The sequence below is a fragment of the Anabrus simplex genome, chromosome 14, assembly GCF_040414725.1.
Source record: "Anabrus simplex isolate iqAnaSimp1 chromosome 14, ASM4041472v1, whole genome shotgun sequence".
Classification (NCBI taxonomy): Eukaryota; Metazoa; Arthropoda; class Insecta; order Orthoptera; family Tettigoniidae; genus Anabrus; species Anabrus simplex.
In genome coordinates, this window is record NC_090278.1 from 89,771,719 (window position 1) to 89,788,458 (window position 16,740).

General features: G+C 36.7%; 1 protein-coding gene across 1 annotated transcript in view; it reads right to left on the bottom strand.

The window, feature by feature from the left end:
- The window catches only part of LOC136885749 (transcription factor GATA-4), a 70,728-nt gene that overhangs the window by 2,336 nt on the left and 51,652 nt on the right, over window positions 1-16,740 (bottom strand). Inside the window, exons 4-6 of the mRNA XM_067158485.2 lie at window positions 12,746-12,840; window positions 7,785-7,949; window positions 3,124-3,262 (exon numbers count right to left, since the gene is read on the bottom strand). Of these exons, the coding sequence (XP_067014586.1) occupies window positions 3,124-3,262; window positions 7,785-7,949; window positions 12,746-12,840 (399 nt within the window). The remainder of the gene's footprint in view (window positions 1-3,123; window positions 3,263-7,784; window positions 7,950-12,745; window positions 12,841-16,740) is intronic.

Below are 16,740 nucleotides of genomic sequence, written 5' to 3' on the forward strand. Positions count from 1 at the left end.
CTCCCTATCGTAAGCGGCGACTAAAAGGTGCCCCTGGGGGTCTTAACTTGGGAACGTGGTTTGGCGACCACGGAGCCCTTAGCCGAGTTCTGGCATTGCTTCCACTTACTTGTGCCAAGGCTCCACACTTTCACCTATCCCATCCGACCTCTCTTGGTCAACTCTTGTTCTATTCTGACCCCGACAGTATTATAACATTCGAGGCCTAGGGAGCTTCTATTTTCACACCCTTTGTGGCCTTTGTCTTTCTTTGGCTGATACTTTCATCTTTTGAAGTTCCAAATCCCTTCCATTTTTTCCCTCTGATCAATGTTGTAGAGAGGATGATTGCCAAGTTGTACTTCCTCTTAAAACAATAATCATCACCACCACCACCACCACCACCACCTCTTAGGACAGGTCCCTAATGTTTATGCACATCTCATAGCACAACTGTTGTGTGTGCTAGACTCACCTCAGTATATTTGCACTCTAACCTGTACCCTAAAATAATATTTACATACTCATTTCTGTAAAACTGGACAAGAACCAGACCGAGTGGAAATGGTGGTGTAAGACAAGGCTGAGGACTCATCCCCTCTACTTTTTATAATATATATGAATGCAATAATGGAATCTTGGAAACAAGGACGCCATGGATCAATATCAATAAATAGACGCCTTAAACACCTAGACGCCACATTAAATGCTGATGATGTTGCATCGCTGGCTACGATGGAAGATGACCTACAATCTAAAAAATGTTTCCTCAGATTTTAATATGATTATTTCAACAGAAAAGACAAAAATAATGGCCTTCAAGGGAAGAGAACTGATTCCTAGTAAAATATGTTTAGATAATACAACATTGGAAAGAGTAAATGTGTTCAATTAGCTCGGGTACAACTTATCATATGAATCAAAATTAGGTATACCAGCAAAAATTAATAAATTAACATAAACTACAGGAATAATAATAATAATAAACAACATCATGAAACCATCACTTGTTCAGAAACATACTCGAGTGCACCTGTATAATACCCACGCTAAACCAACACTTTGTTATGGATTTGAGGCATGGATGTTAAGATGTCAAGACTTGTCTCGAATTTCAGCATGAGAAACGACTTTCATGCGTCGTACAGCAGGGTATAAAAGATGGAACCATAAATGGAATGAAAAGGTGCTAAAAGAACTGAAAGTACTACAGTTATCAGGAAAGCTGGAAACGTCATACACAAAGGATGGAACCTGGTAGATTGCCTAAAGAGATTCTCCGAAACCAACCCAGAGGAAAAAGATGTGTAGGACGCCCGATGAAGAGATGGAGGGAAAATGCAAGACCGTAACGGGACACATGGCCCAATACTTGGAAGGATGATGATGATGATGATGATGTGTCCTATCGAAGGCATAGATTGCAATGAAACTACCAAGGATAATCAAATAAGACGTGATAACATCGCTGCACGCCTGCTGTAATGAGATTCTGAGCAGGAACCCCCCAAAAGGCTTTGTTCAAGCTAATAAAGTATTTTGCTTGTTCTGCGGTATTTATATATACAGAAGACTACCAAGTTTTCATACAATATATTTTAAACCACACCCAGGCAACTCGAGTGGGACATTGATGATGATGATGTTATTTTAGCTTCCATTATAAACAATGCAGAAGTATGTATCTGCATATTGTACATATTAGTAAAATAGTGTTGAGACAGTTATATTCAGTTGGTGTTGTCAACATTTCATGTTTGGTAGAAAGTATTTAATGTACCTTCAAAACAGAACCGTTGTCTTTCTATAGTTCATAGGAAAAGTCATGCTACATATCACAGCCAGCCAGCTATTTTCTTTTAGGAATTAATTGTAACACTAAAGCTGATTTTGTGGTGAAATGATTACCATTAAATGTACGATGTGTTAATTGAACATTCATCCGACTTTCATTGAAATTTGTCTGGTCAGTTACGAGGGTATTTAGGGGTTGTAGGAAGAATGTAAAGGAGAGGGCATATAAGTGTTAGGTAAGACCCCAACTAGAGTAGGGTTCCAATGTATGGGACTCTTGCCAGGATTACTTGATTTGAGAACTAGAGAAAATCCAAAGAACAAACTATTTGTTCTGGACGATTTCCGACAAAAGAGTAGCGTTACAAAAATGTTGCAAATTTTGGTCTGGGAAGACCTGAGAGAAAGGAGACGAGCTGCTCGACTAAGTGGTGTGTTAAAGTCAAAGAAATATTAATGTTTATTGAATTCCACCTATTAAATTATAACGCGTAAGTGGTATGTTCCGAGCTGTCAGTGGAGAGATGGTATGGGATAACATTAGTAGACGAATAAGTTTAAATGGTGTTTTTAAAAACAAAAAATAAAGTTGTTAATACAAGATGAGTTAGGGATTGGAATAATTTACCAAGGGAGATGTTCAATACATTTCCAAATTCTTTGCAATTATTTAAGAAAACACTAGGTAAACAACAGATAGGGAATCTGCCACCTGGGCGACTGTCCTAAATGGAGATCAGTAGTGATTGATTGATTGATTGATTGATTGATTGATTGATTGAACTTTGTACTAATCCTAGGTGATAAAGTTTACTTGGCCTGTTATAGATATATGTTGGCAATATCCAGAATATCCAGAAAATATCCTGAACCGAATGAGTTGATTGTGTGATATGAGCTGTGTAACCTTAAGCTTGCATTCGGAAGATGGTGGATTCGAACATCCAGCCCTGAAGATGTCTTTCCGTTCCTTCGCAGTTTCACATCGGACAATAAGGCAGCAGTAGGTTTCCTCCTAGTCGTACTGTATCCTATCACCTATGCGAGTTAGTGAGACGTACAACTGCTAGCAAAAAGATACATCTTAAAAAGTATACCTCACTTGAACACAGCTCATCTTTGTATTTATACTCTGCGTTTTTAAAAGAAAATTGACCCAAATTTGACGTTACATTGCAATTATGTCATTGATATGCTATATAATGTAAAAATTCCGAAATATGCATTTATATGTCCAAACAAAAAACCATTTTATTTTCATTAGAACACTAGGAAACTTGTTTATATCACATTGAAAGACAAAATAATGGTGAGGTGAAGAAACATGACAAATCATAGAAATGTTATTACCAGACTGCTCGAGCTTGACGATATTGCTCGTCTGGCTGACAGGAGTTAGGACCGAGCTTCCAACACTGCTCCCGCTGCCGCCGCCACCTCCACCTCCTTCAGACTTGGAACTGCCGCTCTTGGGTTTCCTCTTTCTCGTCTGTCAAAATATAACAACAATTTGTATCAAGTCTTATTTCATTGTGGAATTTGTAACATAGCAAATAGCAGATTATCGGCATTTCTCAACAAAAAGTATATGGAAACTGTTTTTCTTTTGATCAATCAGGGAAAGAAAGAAAGAAAGAAAGAAAGAAAGTGCGAGTAAACATTGAAGAATAGACATTCAGAAACATGCATAGAAATATTTATATATTTATATATATTTTTATATATATAGAGAGAGAGAGAGGTAAATTTTTTTACAGAAATACAAAATCTGAATTAAGAAAGAAACAGGACATAAGAACATTAAAATTATTTGGAATATTTTCATACTATTTTCCAAAGTTACTGGATCTATGAAAAAACTGCCTTTAAAGTTTTTATTGTAGTTGAGGGCAGCATGTGAGAAATTCTATGCCCCATGTTTATTACTGCCAATTGAAGTGGTCAGGGTTACCTCTGTTTTATTCATTTTGTGGCATCCCTTGGTTTATAAATTTTGAATTTTTGTAATTTACACAAATATAAAAGGAAAATGTATTATTTTAAATGTTCGAGAATTCTGGATTGTTTGTCAAATCAGCTGAAATTTTTGTGTTAAGGGAAAGGCTTAACTGGGAAGGGTCAGGTAGGTAATAAGTCTTGAAGGAAAGAATGGCCCAAGAAATGATGGGGTAAAAATGTAAAATGTAATCGGAATTCTGTGGTCGGCTCAAATCTGAATCTGGTCTCCTGTTGGAGATGGTATTTTTAATTATGACAGAACACTGTGCTATAAGGCAGATTCTGTGGTCGGCTCAAATCTGAATCTGGTCTCCTGTTGGAGATGGTATTTTTAATTATGACAGAACACTGTGCTATAAGGCAAAGTATTATCAAGACATCTTTCGGGAAAAAAAATATGTAATAACATTTATCTTCAACAGTCTGGACTCCAGATACATTGAAAAACTGTAGGGAATCGTGAAGAAGAGATTGAAGAAAAGGACTATGATTGCCTTATGGAAAGTAATATAGATGTAATGAAGAAATGCAGAAAATGTGTGAATGAATGATAGAAAGGATTAGACACCAAAGTGCTAAAAGTAACCTGTTGTTAAAAAATTGTAATAAATTTGTTTAAAAACCGAATAATTATTAGCTCTTCTTTATTCTGATAATTTCTGCTCACCTGTATTTCAAAATAGAAAAATAGATTCTCAAATACAATGATGTAATTTTTATATGATAACATGATACTCCAATCTTCCAGACTACAGTACTATATGGAATTTAAGGCGCACAATGACGTATATATGTAGATATTTTTAATGTTTATGCAATATTTAAGAGGGTGTAAATTACTAGGATGAAGATAATTCTTGTATTTAATGTTTGGCCAAAGTGGGCTACACATTTCACCACTGATCAAGTTTTGTCTCGTAAAAACTCTCGGGTAGGTTCCTGGGTTCTCGGGTTCACGATTCCCTACAGTTTTTCAATGTGTCTGGAGTCCAGACTGTTGAAGATAAATGTTATTACATATTTATTTTTTTCCGAAAGATGTCTTGATAATACTTTGCCTTATAGCACAGTGTTCTGTCATAATTAAAAATACCATCTCCAATAGGAGACCAGATTCAGATTTGAGCCGACCACAGAATTCCAATTACATTTTACATTTTTTCTCCTTCATTTCTTGGGCCATTCTTTCCTTCAAGACTTATTACCTGACCCACGACATTCCCGGTTTTAGAGTACTTAGTGTCCACTCCTACTGTATTATAAGGCAAACCTACAGGATAGCAATAAAACTAGATATTTAAAGTTTAAGGGCAGTTGATTACTGATCTACAAATTAAGCACTTGTAGGTAAGATTATGAAGTGCATTGTTAACAGATATTTTAATTGTTGGTACAATAATAAAATAATAACTATAACTGAAATATTTCATTAACACATTGACTTGGAGAGATTTTATAGAATCTGCGCAGGAATAATGCATGGGTATTAGTGTTGCCACTTGATCATCATACCGTTTGCATGTGTCAAGTTGGAGAGTTCTGGATGGGACACACAATCCCAGTTAATGAGTGAAATGAACAGAAATGGTACGGTATGGGGAAATTATTCTCAGGATTCATTATCTGCCCAATACGGGAGCCAACCACCTCTCAACCTGTCTTTTCATATCCTAATGAAAATCCACAGCCTGTTTCCAGTCATTCGAGCGGGTCAGGAGTGGAATGAATGAAGCCCCCATCTAGCGGCGAGGATAGGAATTGTGCCGGCTGACGAGGCCTGTCGCACCCCTCTGGGGCAATGATTAATGAATGACAGATGAAATGAAATGATATTGGAGACTGTTGCTGGAATGACGAAAACTGGAGTACCCAGAGAAAAACCTGTTCCGCCTCTGCTTTGTCCAGCACAAATCTCACATGGAGTGACCAGAATTTGAACTTTCATATCCTTTTTTTTTTTTTGCTAGTTGCTTTACGTCGCACCGACACAGATAGGTCTTATGGCGACGATGGGACAGGAAAAGGCTAGGACTGGGAAGGAAGCGGCCGTGGCCTTAATTAAGGTACAGCCCCAGCATAGCCTGGTGTGAAAACGGGAAACCACGGAAAACCATCTTCAGGGCTGCCGACAGTGGGGTCCGAACCCACGATCTCCCGAATACTGGATACTGGCCGCACTTAAACGACTGCAGCTATCGAGCTCGGTCTTTCATATCCGAATAGCACAGAATATTAAAGAATATTTTTTTAAATGTTTAAATGTTCCAGAAAATATTTTGTGGAAATAAAAAAGCAGATGTTAAATACATACAAAATCGGCTATACTTAATTTGTACACAATAGCATAAAAGCATAAACTGTTACAATAATATTGAAAAAAAAAAAAGAAAAACAATATTATCACTAACTAATTTTGATTAAATTTTCTTAGAGAGTAAGTAAATTAACATCAATATATCACTCCTGTATGCAAACTTTGTGCCATAGTAGAAAAAGAAAGTTATGTTAAATCATACTGATTAATTAAAATTAAATTAATATTCTTATGAGAAATCAAAGCTGTGCAATATTTATTATTTATTTAAGCAAACCATGTTTCACTTTGCTTAAAGGCTAATTCAGTGCATAAGTCGTTTGATCAATATCATAAACAATTAATTATTAAAACAACAACGTATACATTAACACAGTTCAATCATAGATAAAAGAAACACTGTACATTCTGATTAGAATATTAAATCAAAATAATCGTATGGGCTGTGCTACCTTGTTCAGGCATTTTGATGCGAGACCATTTAGACATCCCATTTCACTCTACCAGGTGGCTGAGTTTAAACACGAAATGTGTCACCAGAGATCTTTTACATTCCGACATCATACGACATGGAGTGTCCAATGGACTTGTTCATGGCCCTAAAAAAGAACAGACTACCACCACTACCACATTTCAACTCGCAATGTTGGGATCTGGACACACACACCACTACCGAGAGAAAGAAATTGAAAATAAATTTAGTGACAAGCTATTCCAATAAGTTATTAATTCAAAATTTAAAAATAACGAAAACAGAACTGCGCCTTTGATTTTTCAGTCCAAAAGTAACAAATTTATAAGTAATTATATGCAATTTTGGACAAGGAAACTTAAGAATACAGTATAAGGCATGTAACAGTACTTCAGATCTATTGTTTACAGTGCACTCTGTCTTCTGGTATGGGATAGAACGTTCACTTGTCTCAGTCTTATCCTTGGCTTTGACGATATGAAAGTGTCTGAGGTATGAGCAATGTTAGCAGTGCCATTCCTTCTGCAGCTAGTCCCTGTTATGAATGGTGTGAAAATGTTGCTCATAGGGTCGGTTGATGCGTACATTTCAGTGGGCTTGGCAGACTGATATGTAATAGCATCTTCTGGCACAGTGAGGAAAGCAACGGGAAACTACCTCACTCGTCATTTCCCTAGAACGCCTCTTCAGTGACACCTGGTCCACCTATGATGGCTGATGACGGAGCTGTTGAGGTCCAAACCAGCCTTCGGGCTGAGCACTCACATACATACATACATACATACATACATACATACATACATACATACATCTGTAATTAATGGGGGCTTCATACACTCCATTCCTGACCCGGTCGAATAACTGGAAACAGGCTGTGGATTTTCATTTCAGTTCGAATAGCTTCTCATTGTAAATTTTATTAAATTCACGGATTTTAATTAGAACATACAGTTTTGTTATATATGATTTTATTTTATATAATAGAACTGTGTTAATGTATTAATGTATAAGTTGTTTTAACATTTATTTCTGGTGTTGATTAAAATAATTACGCCCCGAAGAAGCCTTTAAAACAACTCTGAACATGTATGCTTAAGTAAAATATTATTGATTGGTTATAAGAAACTTTAAATGAAGGCTTGGCGCTTTCCATAATTTTCTGGGGCTCAAAGGACCCATTTCCCAATTCGACACTAACCCAAGAAAAATATTTCATCAGAATAATACCTGTATGCTGTCCTTTTTCATGGCCAGCGGCCTGGTAACCCCGTGGAGCTTGAAGTATAGGCCGCACGCGTTGCATACTGGCTCGCCCATGGCGTTCCGTCTCCACAATGAGGTTGTAGAAGTCTGGCAGTTCGAGCAGGACAGCCCTACCCTGCGAGACGCGGACTGCGGGACAAACGAGGAGACCTTAACATCAGTGAAGACATACTGAGTGAGGGCGTCGCACAGTGGACAAAGAAATCATTACTGTATTAACGAAAGCAAATTGAGGTGTCGATAATTATTTTATTTTGGTCTGAAGAGACAATACCACGTATCTGCCAAAGCTCTTCCTATCCATTATTTTCCAAAAGACTGGTCTCCCCTCCCAACAATATCCGTCAGAATAATGTTCGTTCGAGTTCATTTTCCTATGCTAATGTGTAAAGGAATATGAACCATACCGTGCCTCACTGCAGAAATGTGTTCACGCACTCCTACAGTATACCATGTTACAGGTTCATTCTCCTTTACACTTAAGCTTAGGAGAAAGAACACAACGAAAATTCTTCGGATGGACTGCATATCCACATTTGGTTGGGAGGGGTGAGCAGTCTTAAGGAGAACAATGGATTGGAAGAGCGTTGTCTCTTAACTTCTCTAGAACAGACACAAATCCCAATTATAATAGACGTGCAGTACTACATAAATAATTCTACGTTTAGCCGAAAAATTCATATGAAATTAAGAATAATAACAAAAAAATAGAACAAAATGTAAATTGAATTGAAAATGTCAACATCAGTGAAGATATGAATCATATTAATTAACATACACTACGTTGGACTGCGTATTATGAATTCCAATTTTTAACATGCAAAAGTTTAAATAACATATTCTTCCTTATAATGGTACAAAATAATTTTAATTTTGAATTTGTAAATTAACTACTTAATTAATTTGTTCTCGTTGCTTACCACTTTGTAATATTTGCTCGGAACTGTCCTAAAAAGTTTAAAATGTAATATTGGAATAATCTACACTAGTAATAAATACAATAATTCGACCAAAAAGTCAAAACTGACACGAGATAATCAATTTTATTCAGTATGAGAAACCGATTTATGTTCGTGTTACTTTGAAAAGACCCGTAATTCTTTTAAATAACTTGTGTCAAACTATTGGGAACATATAAACAAAAAACAAAAAGTTTACAATAGTGTTAATGTCTACATTTAAAAAAATGGAAACTGAAAGTGAAGTTGCTAAATGCTCCTTAAATTAATAGCGAAGAACTGTAGTTGTTCATGAATATTTGAAGCTTAGGTTACACGTCAGTCCACTTTACCACAAAATGTGGTAATTGTGTATGATACTATTTCAAAAGCTCATTTTGCCTCCAAATAATAGTGCACATAAACATCTCACTTGCACTTAATCTCAACGTTTGAATCGGATTTTGATGATAAAAAAGTTACCACGTCGGAGTAGTTCCACCTGATTTCCTTCGGCAGTATCATTCATCGCCTTTCAGATAGACACATGCGCGTTTTTGCAATTATTACGCTACTTACTGGAAATGGAACATTGTAAGTTATATTTTGAATGGCTGCGTTGTAATTATGGATGTAAGGAAATATTTTAAATTAAGGTATTTTGCGTAAATTATTATTGTCGTATAGTTTATTACTTATTGTATTCTTTAATCTTATTTCTTAATCAAGAAATTCCTTGGTTTGACACAATTTATTGTAATATTTTGTTTTCTTGAAGACATAATAGTTTGTTGCATTTTAGTTGTTATATAATACGTTTTAATTTAATTTCATTGCTATAAGCAGACATTCTCACCGGTATGTCCCAGGCTGAAATGTATTTGTTAATAATAATAATAATAATAATTTTGAAAATCAATTGCTAAAACGTATTTTTCTCCACTGTGCGACACCTTACTTTCTGTAAGACACTAATAATCACCAACATTTGTAGTTCTATACAAATGCAGGATGTATGAAAATGTAGAAAATATTCAAACTTCTAGAGATGGTAGAAGAGACCAATAATAATAATAATAATAATAATAATAATAATAATAATAATAATAATAATAATAAATAACCACAGGTCAGAAATCAATCGTTGAAGTGGTTGAGAATTAAACTATTACATATTAATTGAATTGTAATATTTTACAAAAATCTGTTCGAAAGTGCGTGCTGAATACACGCTGCCACGTTCAAAGACTACAGGCATGTCCTCTGCGCTAAACGTAGTGCGTGTTGTCACAGTACATTCTGACGTGTCATGACATGTTCAACAGAATACATAATACTGATGGTTTTGAAGAATGAGAGTCACAAATAATGTATGCCATTACAGTAGACTACAGTTTCTGATTTTGACAGTCAATAATTCATTTCAGACCCATGATTATTTATGGAAAATTGTTGCTTTCGATTCCTCCCATCATCCCTTGAAGTTGGAACAGTGAATTTCGATACATCGTGTATAAGTACATCAATACAACGATCATTACCCATGCATATATTAAAGATAAAGACTGGCAGAATTTACGTCCTGTAACTGTCCTCTTTAGAATATTATAAGTTACTGAATTATTTTATCATAACAGATTACATAATTGCCTTCATGGTATGTGAGGTGGTATTAACTTTGTTTCATAGCAGCACAACCTTTCTTCTGCTCTTATTTCAAGGAACTGTCCCTGATTTAACTGGGAGAACATGCATCCACATTTTGGCCATTTAGCTGAAGTTTTATGCTGTATGCAACCACATGGAATACGGATACGTTCACTGCACACTGCCATAATTATTCTAAACAAATTGTTATATTATTATTATTATTATTATTATTATTATTATTATTATTATTATTAACTATCATACGTCTTTGTTCCGTAAAGATTTCAAGAATTTGTTTCGTCATGAAAAACGCAAAACAGGTTTGCTTTTAGAATTAATTAACCGTGCGAGTCACTGTGCGATTTGGGTCACGTAACTGCCAGCTTGCATTTGGGAGATAGTGAGTTCGAACCCCACTGTTGGCAGCCCTGAAGATGATTCTCCGTGGTTTCCCATTTTCACACCAGGCAAATGCTGGGGCTGTACCTTAATTAAGGCCACGGCCGCTTCCTTCCCACTCCTAGCCCTTCCCTGTGTCATCGTTACCATAAGACCTGTGTGTGTCGGTGCGGCGTAAAGCAAATCGTAATGATACTGATTATCACCGTCCAAAATATCACGTGCCTGTTTACATGAGAAAATGAAATAATTGTTTGAATCCATTAAAAATAACAATTGATGTTTTATTTTATCAACTTATCTCTGAAAATAATAAATATTAGTGATTTGTTCTATTATCCGTATTAATAAGTTTGTTTCACAGCAGTAAAACCTCTCTTCTGCTTTTATTCAGTAAACATGAATGCTGGCCCATCTAATGTGATGCAGATTACAATCAAGGTACAGGTTTATACCGGCAGACGAGATCTGTACAGATGATTGTGGAACACTACTTAAATGAAAGACATAGGCTAAACCAGAGATCACGAGCGAATATTTGGTCCACCTGAGCTTCCACATAGACACCAAGAATTTGACTCGGAAAGATTGTATTGCATATAAAATAATATTCAGCTTTACCCTTTTAAAGTAATCTCATAGGATAATTGTAACAATTTAGAGGACAGATACATTCATGTTGCGATCAACTGAACAGTAAATATAAATAAAACGACTACTCTAGGAAAAAATTATTAGCAATTTGAACAATAATATACAAATAAAACTAGATTAAGGTGATCTCAAGGTCTTATTTCACTTTTTATATATGGCAATCAACTGCCAAGAGAACTGTTTGGCTTGGACCAGAGATGATAATCATGTAGTAATGATTGAGTTATAATTAGAGTCCGGATATTTAGACAGTAATACGTTAGAACGCAAACTAATTTGGCTGGTAGGAGGTATCGCCTAGCCCGTTCTTTCGTGATGTAGTGCGAGTAACAAACGTTCCAGGGGTTCTAATAGCCCGGGCCCCTAATGTTTATACAAGTCTCACAGCAGAGCTGTTATCCGAGCTAGCCTGTACGTAGTTTACTTCGGTCAGTTTGCATTATAAGCTATAAAAGCCTTAACATCTCGGCTCTAGTTCATATTAACTGCTGAACAAGCAGAGCACTTCGTAACAGGTAGCTGTTTATGAGACAGAATGTTATGGGTAAGCACTCTATAAATATACCGATTATTTTGAAGTCAGACCGAAAATGAGATTGAGAACATACAGAATTTCGTGTTCTACTAACATCGGCTGTATGAATGAAATGTTCTTCCAACACGTTAAGAAGCGTAAATTTCTAGCAAATTATCAAGAGTTACTAAGAACGCAGCTGTCCATTCGCAGATGAAATTTAATTCCAAATCCTTTATGTAGGCTTCTTTCGTTTGTAAACCTATCATTATTTCGAATTTCATCGCGTAAAACGCACCAAAGCACATAAAAGCCTTTTCCTGTTAAACTGTTAAGAGGTACGGAGAAAACGTAAAAATTAAATTTTGACTGTATTTGACAGACTTCATTTTTAATAGGACTAACAATTTAGGCAGCTTATTCACTATAATGATCTCAGGCGTACATTTTATTCCAGTGCTTGGCCCCTTAAGGGACAACGTGATAGTAATTAGCCTACAGTATAAGTTAACCGAATGTAACAGCTACAATCTTGCCTAATTTGAGCTCGATCGGTCTAGTAGCTTTTACGTGAAGGAAAGATAGAAAGAGAGCAAACATTCAAATGTTGGTAATTATTATTATTATTATTATTATTATTATTATTATTGCTTTCGTGATTTATTCTACTGCAAATTAACATGAAAGTATTTCTCAAAAGTTTGTTGGCTACACAAGTAAACGAGACCTTGAGATCAGTTAAGAGGTTAGGCTATAAAATTTACACCTACCAGTCGACGACTGGCTTTTTCTTCCAATGGCCCTCGTTGCACAACCCCATTATGATACCCATAGTAGCCCTTGTAGAAATCCCCCGGGTCGACCACTGAAAGATACAACACGTTATTAGGTTGACAAGGAATGGGTTGGTAGTACTGGTGACACGGGGGGATTCCCACAAGGCGCGCGGACGGACCATTCAAAAAGTATTCGAAATCCAAGTTATTTCTCTCTTTTTTTCTGCCTATAACTGTTCGGAATACGTACCCGATAACGACCCGTTTTACTCCGAAATGCAATCAATTCTGTGTTGAAATCATTTCAGTGTGGATAAGAAGGGAAAAGTTAAAGATGTGGAGATGTTACTTAAGATTCCTGAAAAGAAAAACTTCCCAGATCATTAGTGCCGACATCATCAAACGAATCAAGGAAAAATGAAAAAAAAAACATTTGCACTACAATGACATAGTAATTAGGGTTGCCGAAGAAAAGGAAGCAAGCAAATTTTGTAACCCTGAACGGTTCGAACTTTTCTCAGTGAGGATTAATGTTACATTTTCTCATTTTAGTAGCTGTAAATGTAGAATCTAAATTATTGTCTTAATCCCGAGGTGGCGTAGCTCTTTTTCAAAAGGAGGTGAGCTACACGTACCTTTCTTAAGCACATACCAGCCCTCCTGCCAATCTTAAATTTCTGGCAGTACCGGGAATCGAACCCAGATTTCAGAGGACGGCAGTTAATAGTGCTAACCGTTCCACGACGGCGGTGGACAGTTCAGAAACTGAATTAATATTTCTTTGCATGATACTATGTACAAGGGGTATCGGGTCATTGTAAAAGGATTAATACCTCATAACTTCAGCCCCCCACCACCACCACCTCTTCCCCAAAGGATAGAACAAATACTGCCACACCGTAATTATCTATTTGACACCATGCTTGAAACGTTTAGTTATTCCATGTCCAAAATGTGAATGGTTATTCTGACATATTATTCTTTGTATCAAACATTAATAACTTTCGTTTCTTATTACAAACTCTCTGGAATAAGAAGAAAAATTATGCATATTTTCAAAGATAAAGAATACGTAAAAATATTAAAATACTACATTTAAAGTGTTGAAGTTTGATTAGGTGGGAGCCACGTTATTTTGAGAATCTTGTGCTTGCCATCAAATAATTAATTATTAAAAAGCATTTCATTCTTTGGATTAATTAATTTGAAATCTGTTATTTGCATGGTCAAATCCTTTGTCATGATGGAAAGTTTAAAATTATTTCTTCCTTATGATTCAATGCTGATTTTAGAAAGACCAAATACTTGATAAGTTTATAATGCGATTTGTCGGCTTTCGATCAGAGAAGATAATGGGAAGTCTGGTGACGAATATTGTTTCGAATACTTTTTGTTGGTTGTCGGCCGCACTGACTTAGTGTAGAGTCCCCCCTTACCAGTCTCCTGGGCTGTTTGACCAGCGGGCGGTTCATGCCATTCATCTTGTGGTACAAGCCGCAGGCATTACACAGATAATGACCGGTGCCGTCCCTTCTCCACAGGGGGGTAGAGATGGCGCCACAGTTGACACACTCACGACCCTCCGAGAAGTAGTCAGCGTCAACTGTACATCACAACATGACAAGAGGTGAGATCAACTTGTTCACATAACTACAATACAGATAGTGGTTCATTTCATCTACCTATACGAACATTTTCATTAAACTATTTGTCTCCGGCTAGAGAGAGGGTTTCCCCTTTAGGTGACCCTCCCCAGTCCCTCAGGGAGAGGAGTGACAATTTTTAATGGGATAAGATAAAATAAGATAGAACTTGAGACTGAACATGAACACAACTTACCAAGTGCCTATAATTGTACTGACTTTTGGTGCCCTACATAACATTAAACTACACTTTAAGAGCAGCTGGGCGTGGAACTAGCGTATTAGGGCTCATTTTGTAGGTTCACCTAAGAAACTATTTGCTGCACGACTGCCAAACTTTCCTCACCTTTCGACATCAACTGGGGCAAAATATAAAGCATCTATTTCACGTAGTTAATCAGTTGAGATGAAAATAGCAACAAATGCCATTAAAAAACATCAAATTTCTGCCTTACTTTAGCTACATTTTCACAGACGGTATTACTTAAAGGAACATAATTATTTTTGTTCAAGTTAAGGACAGAAGAACCTACAATAAGGACTTACAGGTGTATGCAAAAAGTATTTTAATCCTGTTACAATGGGCTCTCAAAAAGAAAATATATTTTCCTTATGCACCTGGAGGTGGCTATTGCCATACTACTTATATTGTAGTGAAAAATACAGTTTTTGTAATTCTTCCTTGTATATTTTAGGCAGTTAAAAGCGTATACTAAGGTTGACCGCTCTGGCTCTTATGGTTCCTGAGGAACGTGTAGCTAAAGATTACCTTTGGATATGTAATGTCAGCCGTCAGCTCAGTGGAGCAGTTTTGCTGCAGGAACATACACATATTTTTGGATTCAGGAAAGATCAAAATGCGAATTATTGGTGACTTGAAGCTACAAGAGAGATGGGTAAAGCCCGGACTTTTAGGCAATAATAAGTTAGAATGCAAACTCACTTGGCCATGCAGCCCGCTCTTCTATAAAGTAGCGAGTGTAACATAACTTCTACGAGTTTTGATAGATCGCACCCCTAATGTTTATGCAAAACTCCTAGCATAAACGTTGTGCAGGCGAGACTATACTTGTTTCTCGCTTCACTAAGTTTGCATTCTAACTTGTTACCGCCAATAATTCGGGTTTTAGAGATTACAAAACCATACTTGTCTCTAATAACATCATGGACGTGATGTGTCAAATAATTTTGTCAATCAATCCTGTAGGGTCAATTAATAAGTACATGGAACTTGCCCTTGGCTTACACTACGCAATCAGTTACTCTTCTTCTGTACTACTCAAAACCTATCATAACTTTTACTATCAACTGGATTACTCCTAACAAAGAAATATTACATGCAATAATTTGTTGAACGAGTTGATCAAACCTCTTAAAAAAAGAAAAATCCTTAACAAGGATAATGACACTGAAGAACAATGCGCAGCAAAATATCCATGCTATATCATAAGCAAAAGAAATACACAATGACACAAACTATCAAGAATGAAAGACAAAATTACAAATAGTAAAGAATAAGATATCAGGACATGTTACAATTTCTCCCACAATTTGAATGTTTTTAACGTTCAATAAGTTTCACTGTGGCGCGGTTATTGTTAGCATCAGTCGAGTAGGTAGGTTCGAATGCCGCCGTCGACAACCTTAAAGATGGTTTTCCGTGTTCCCCCGTTTCACACCAGACCTGTACCTTAAGTCCACGGCCGCTACCTTCACAGTCGTATTCGTTTCCCATCCTTCGAGGTGTCAGTGCGACGTACAAGCAGCCATAAACCATTGTTAAGTGGAGTGTGAAAAATAAGCCTATTAATACATTACATGTTTCCTGTACCTGTTTGTGTAATTTAAACACTTTTACGGCAAATAATCGTCTATTGGAATAAAATATGAAGACATAGTAAAACCGTAGCGTTTCGATGTACGTTCGCACCGCTGAGATAGCTGGGAGCTTGTTTATAGTTTGCCAATTCTCATTTCGAGTGCCATTATTGGGCTGGTGGATACGCTCTGAATGATGCTGCTCTCTGACGACGGTGGAGTGTTAAGGGAGTGGTCGAAGATGGAATTCTTGTGTTCCAGTTAAACGGCCCGAACCACTGGCACTGTGTATGGGAACGATCTTACGCGGAGAGTACGGGGTGCCTTTGTCCTGAAAGCCAGTACACGATCAGGAAGACCAGCTCGCGAGTCATTCGAGAAATAGGAAGTGTTAACTGGTCGTGGGTACTGGTGGCCAAAATATCTTTCATTTAGTATTGAAAATGAAAGCCTACAACCTGTGTTCCAGTCATTGACCACGTCAGGGATGTAATGAATGAATCCTATATAGGCTATTAGTACGATGGG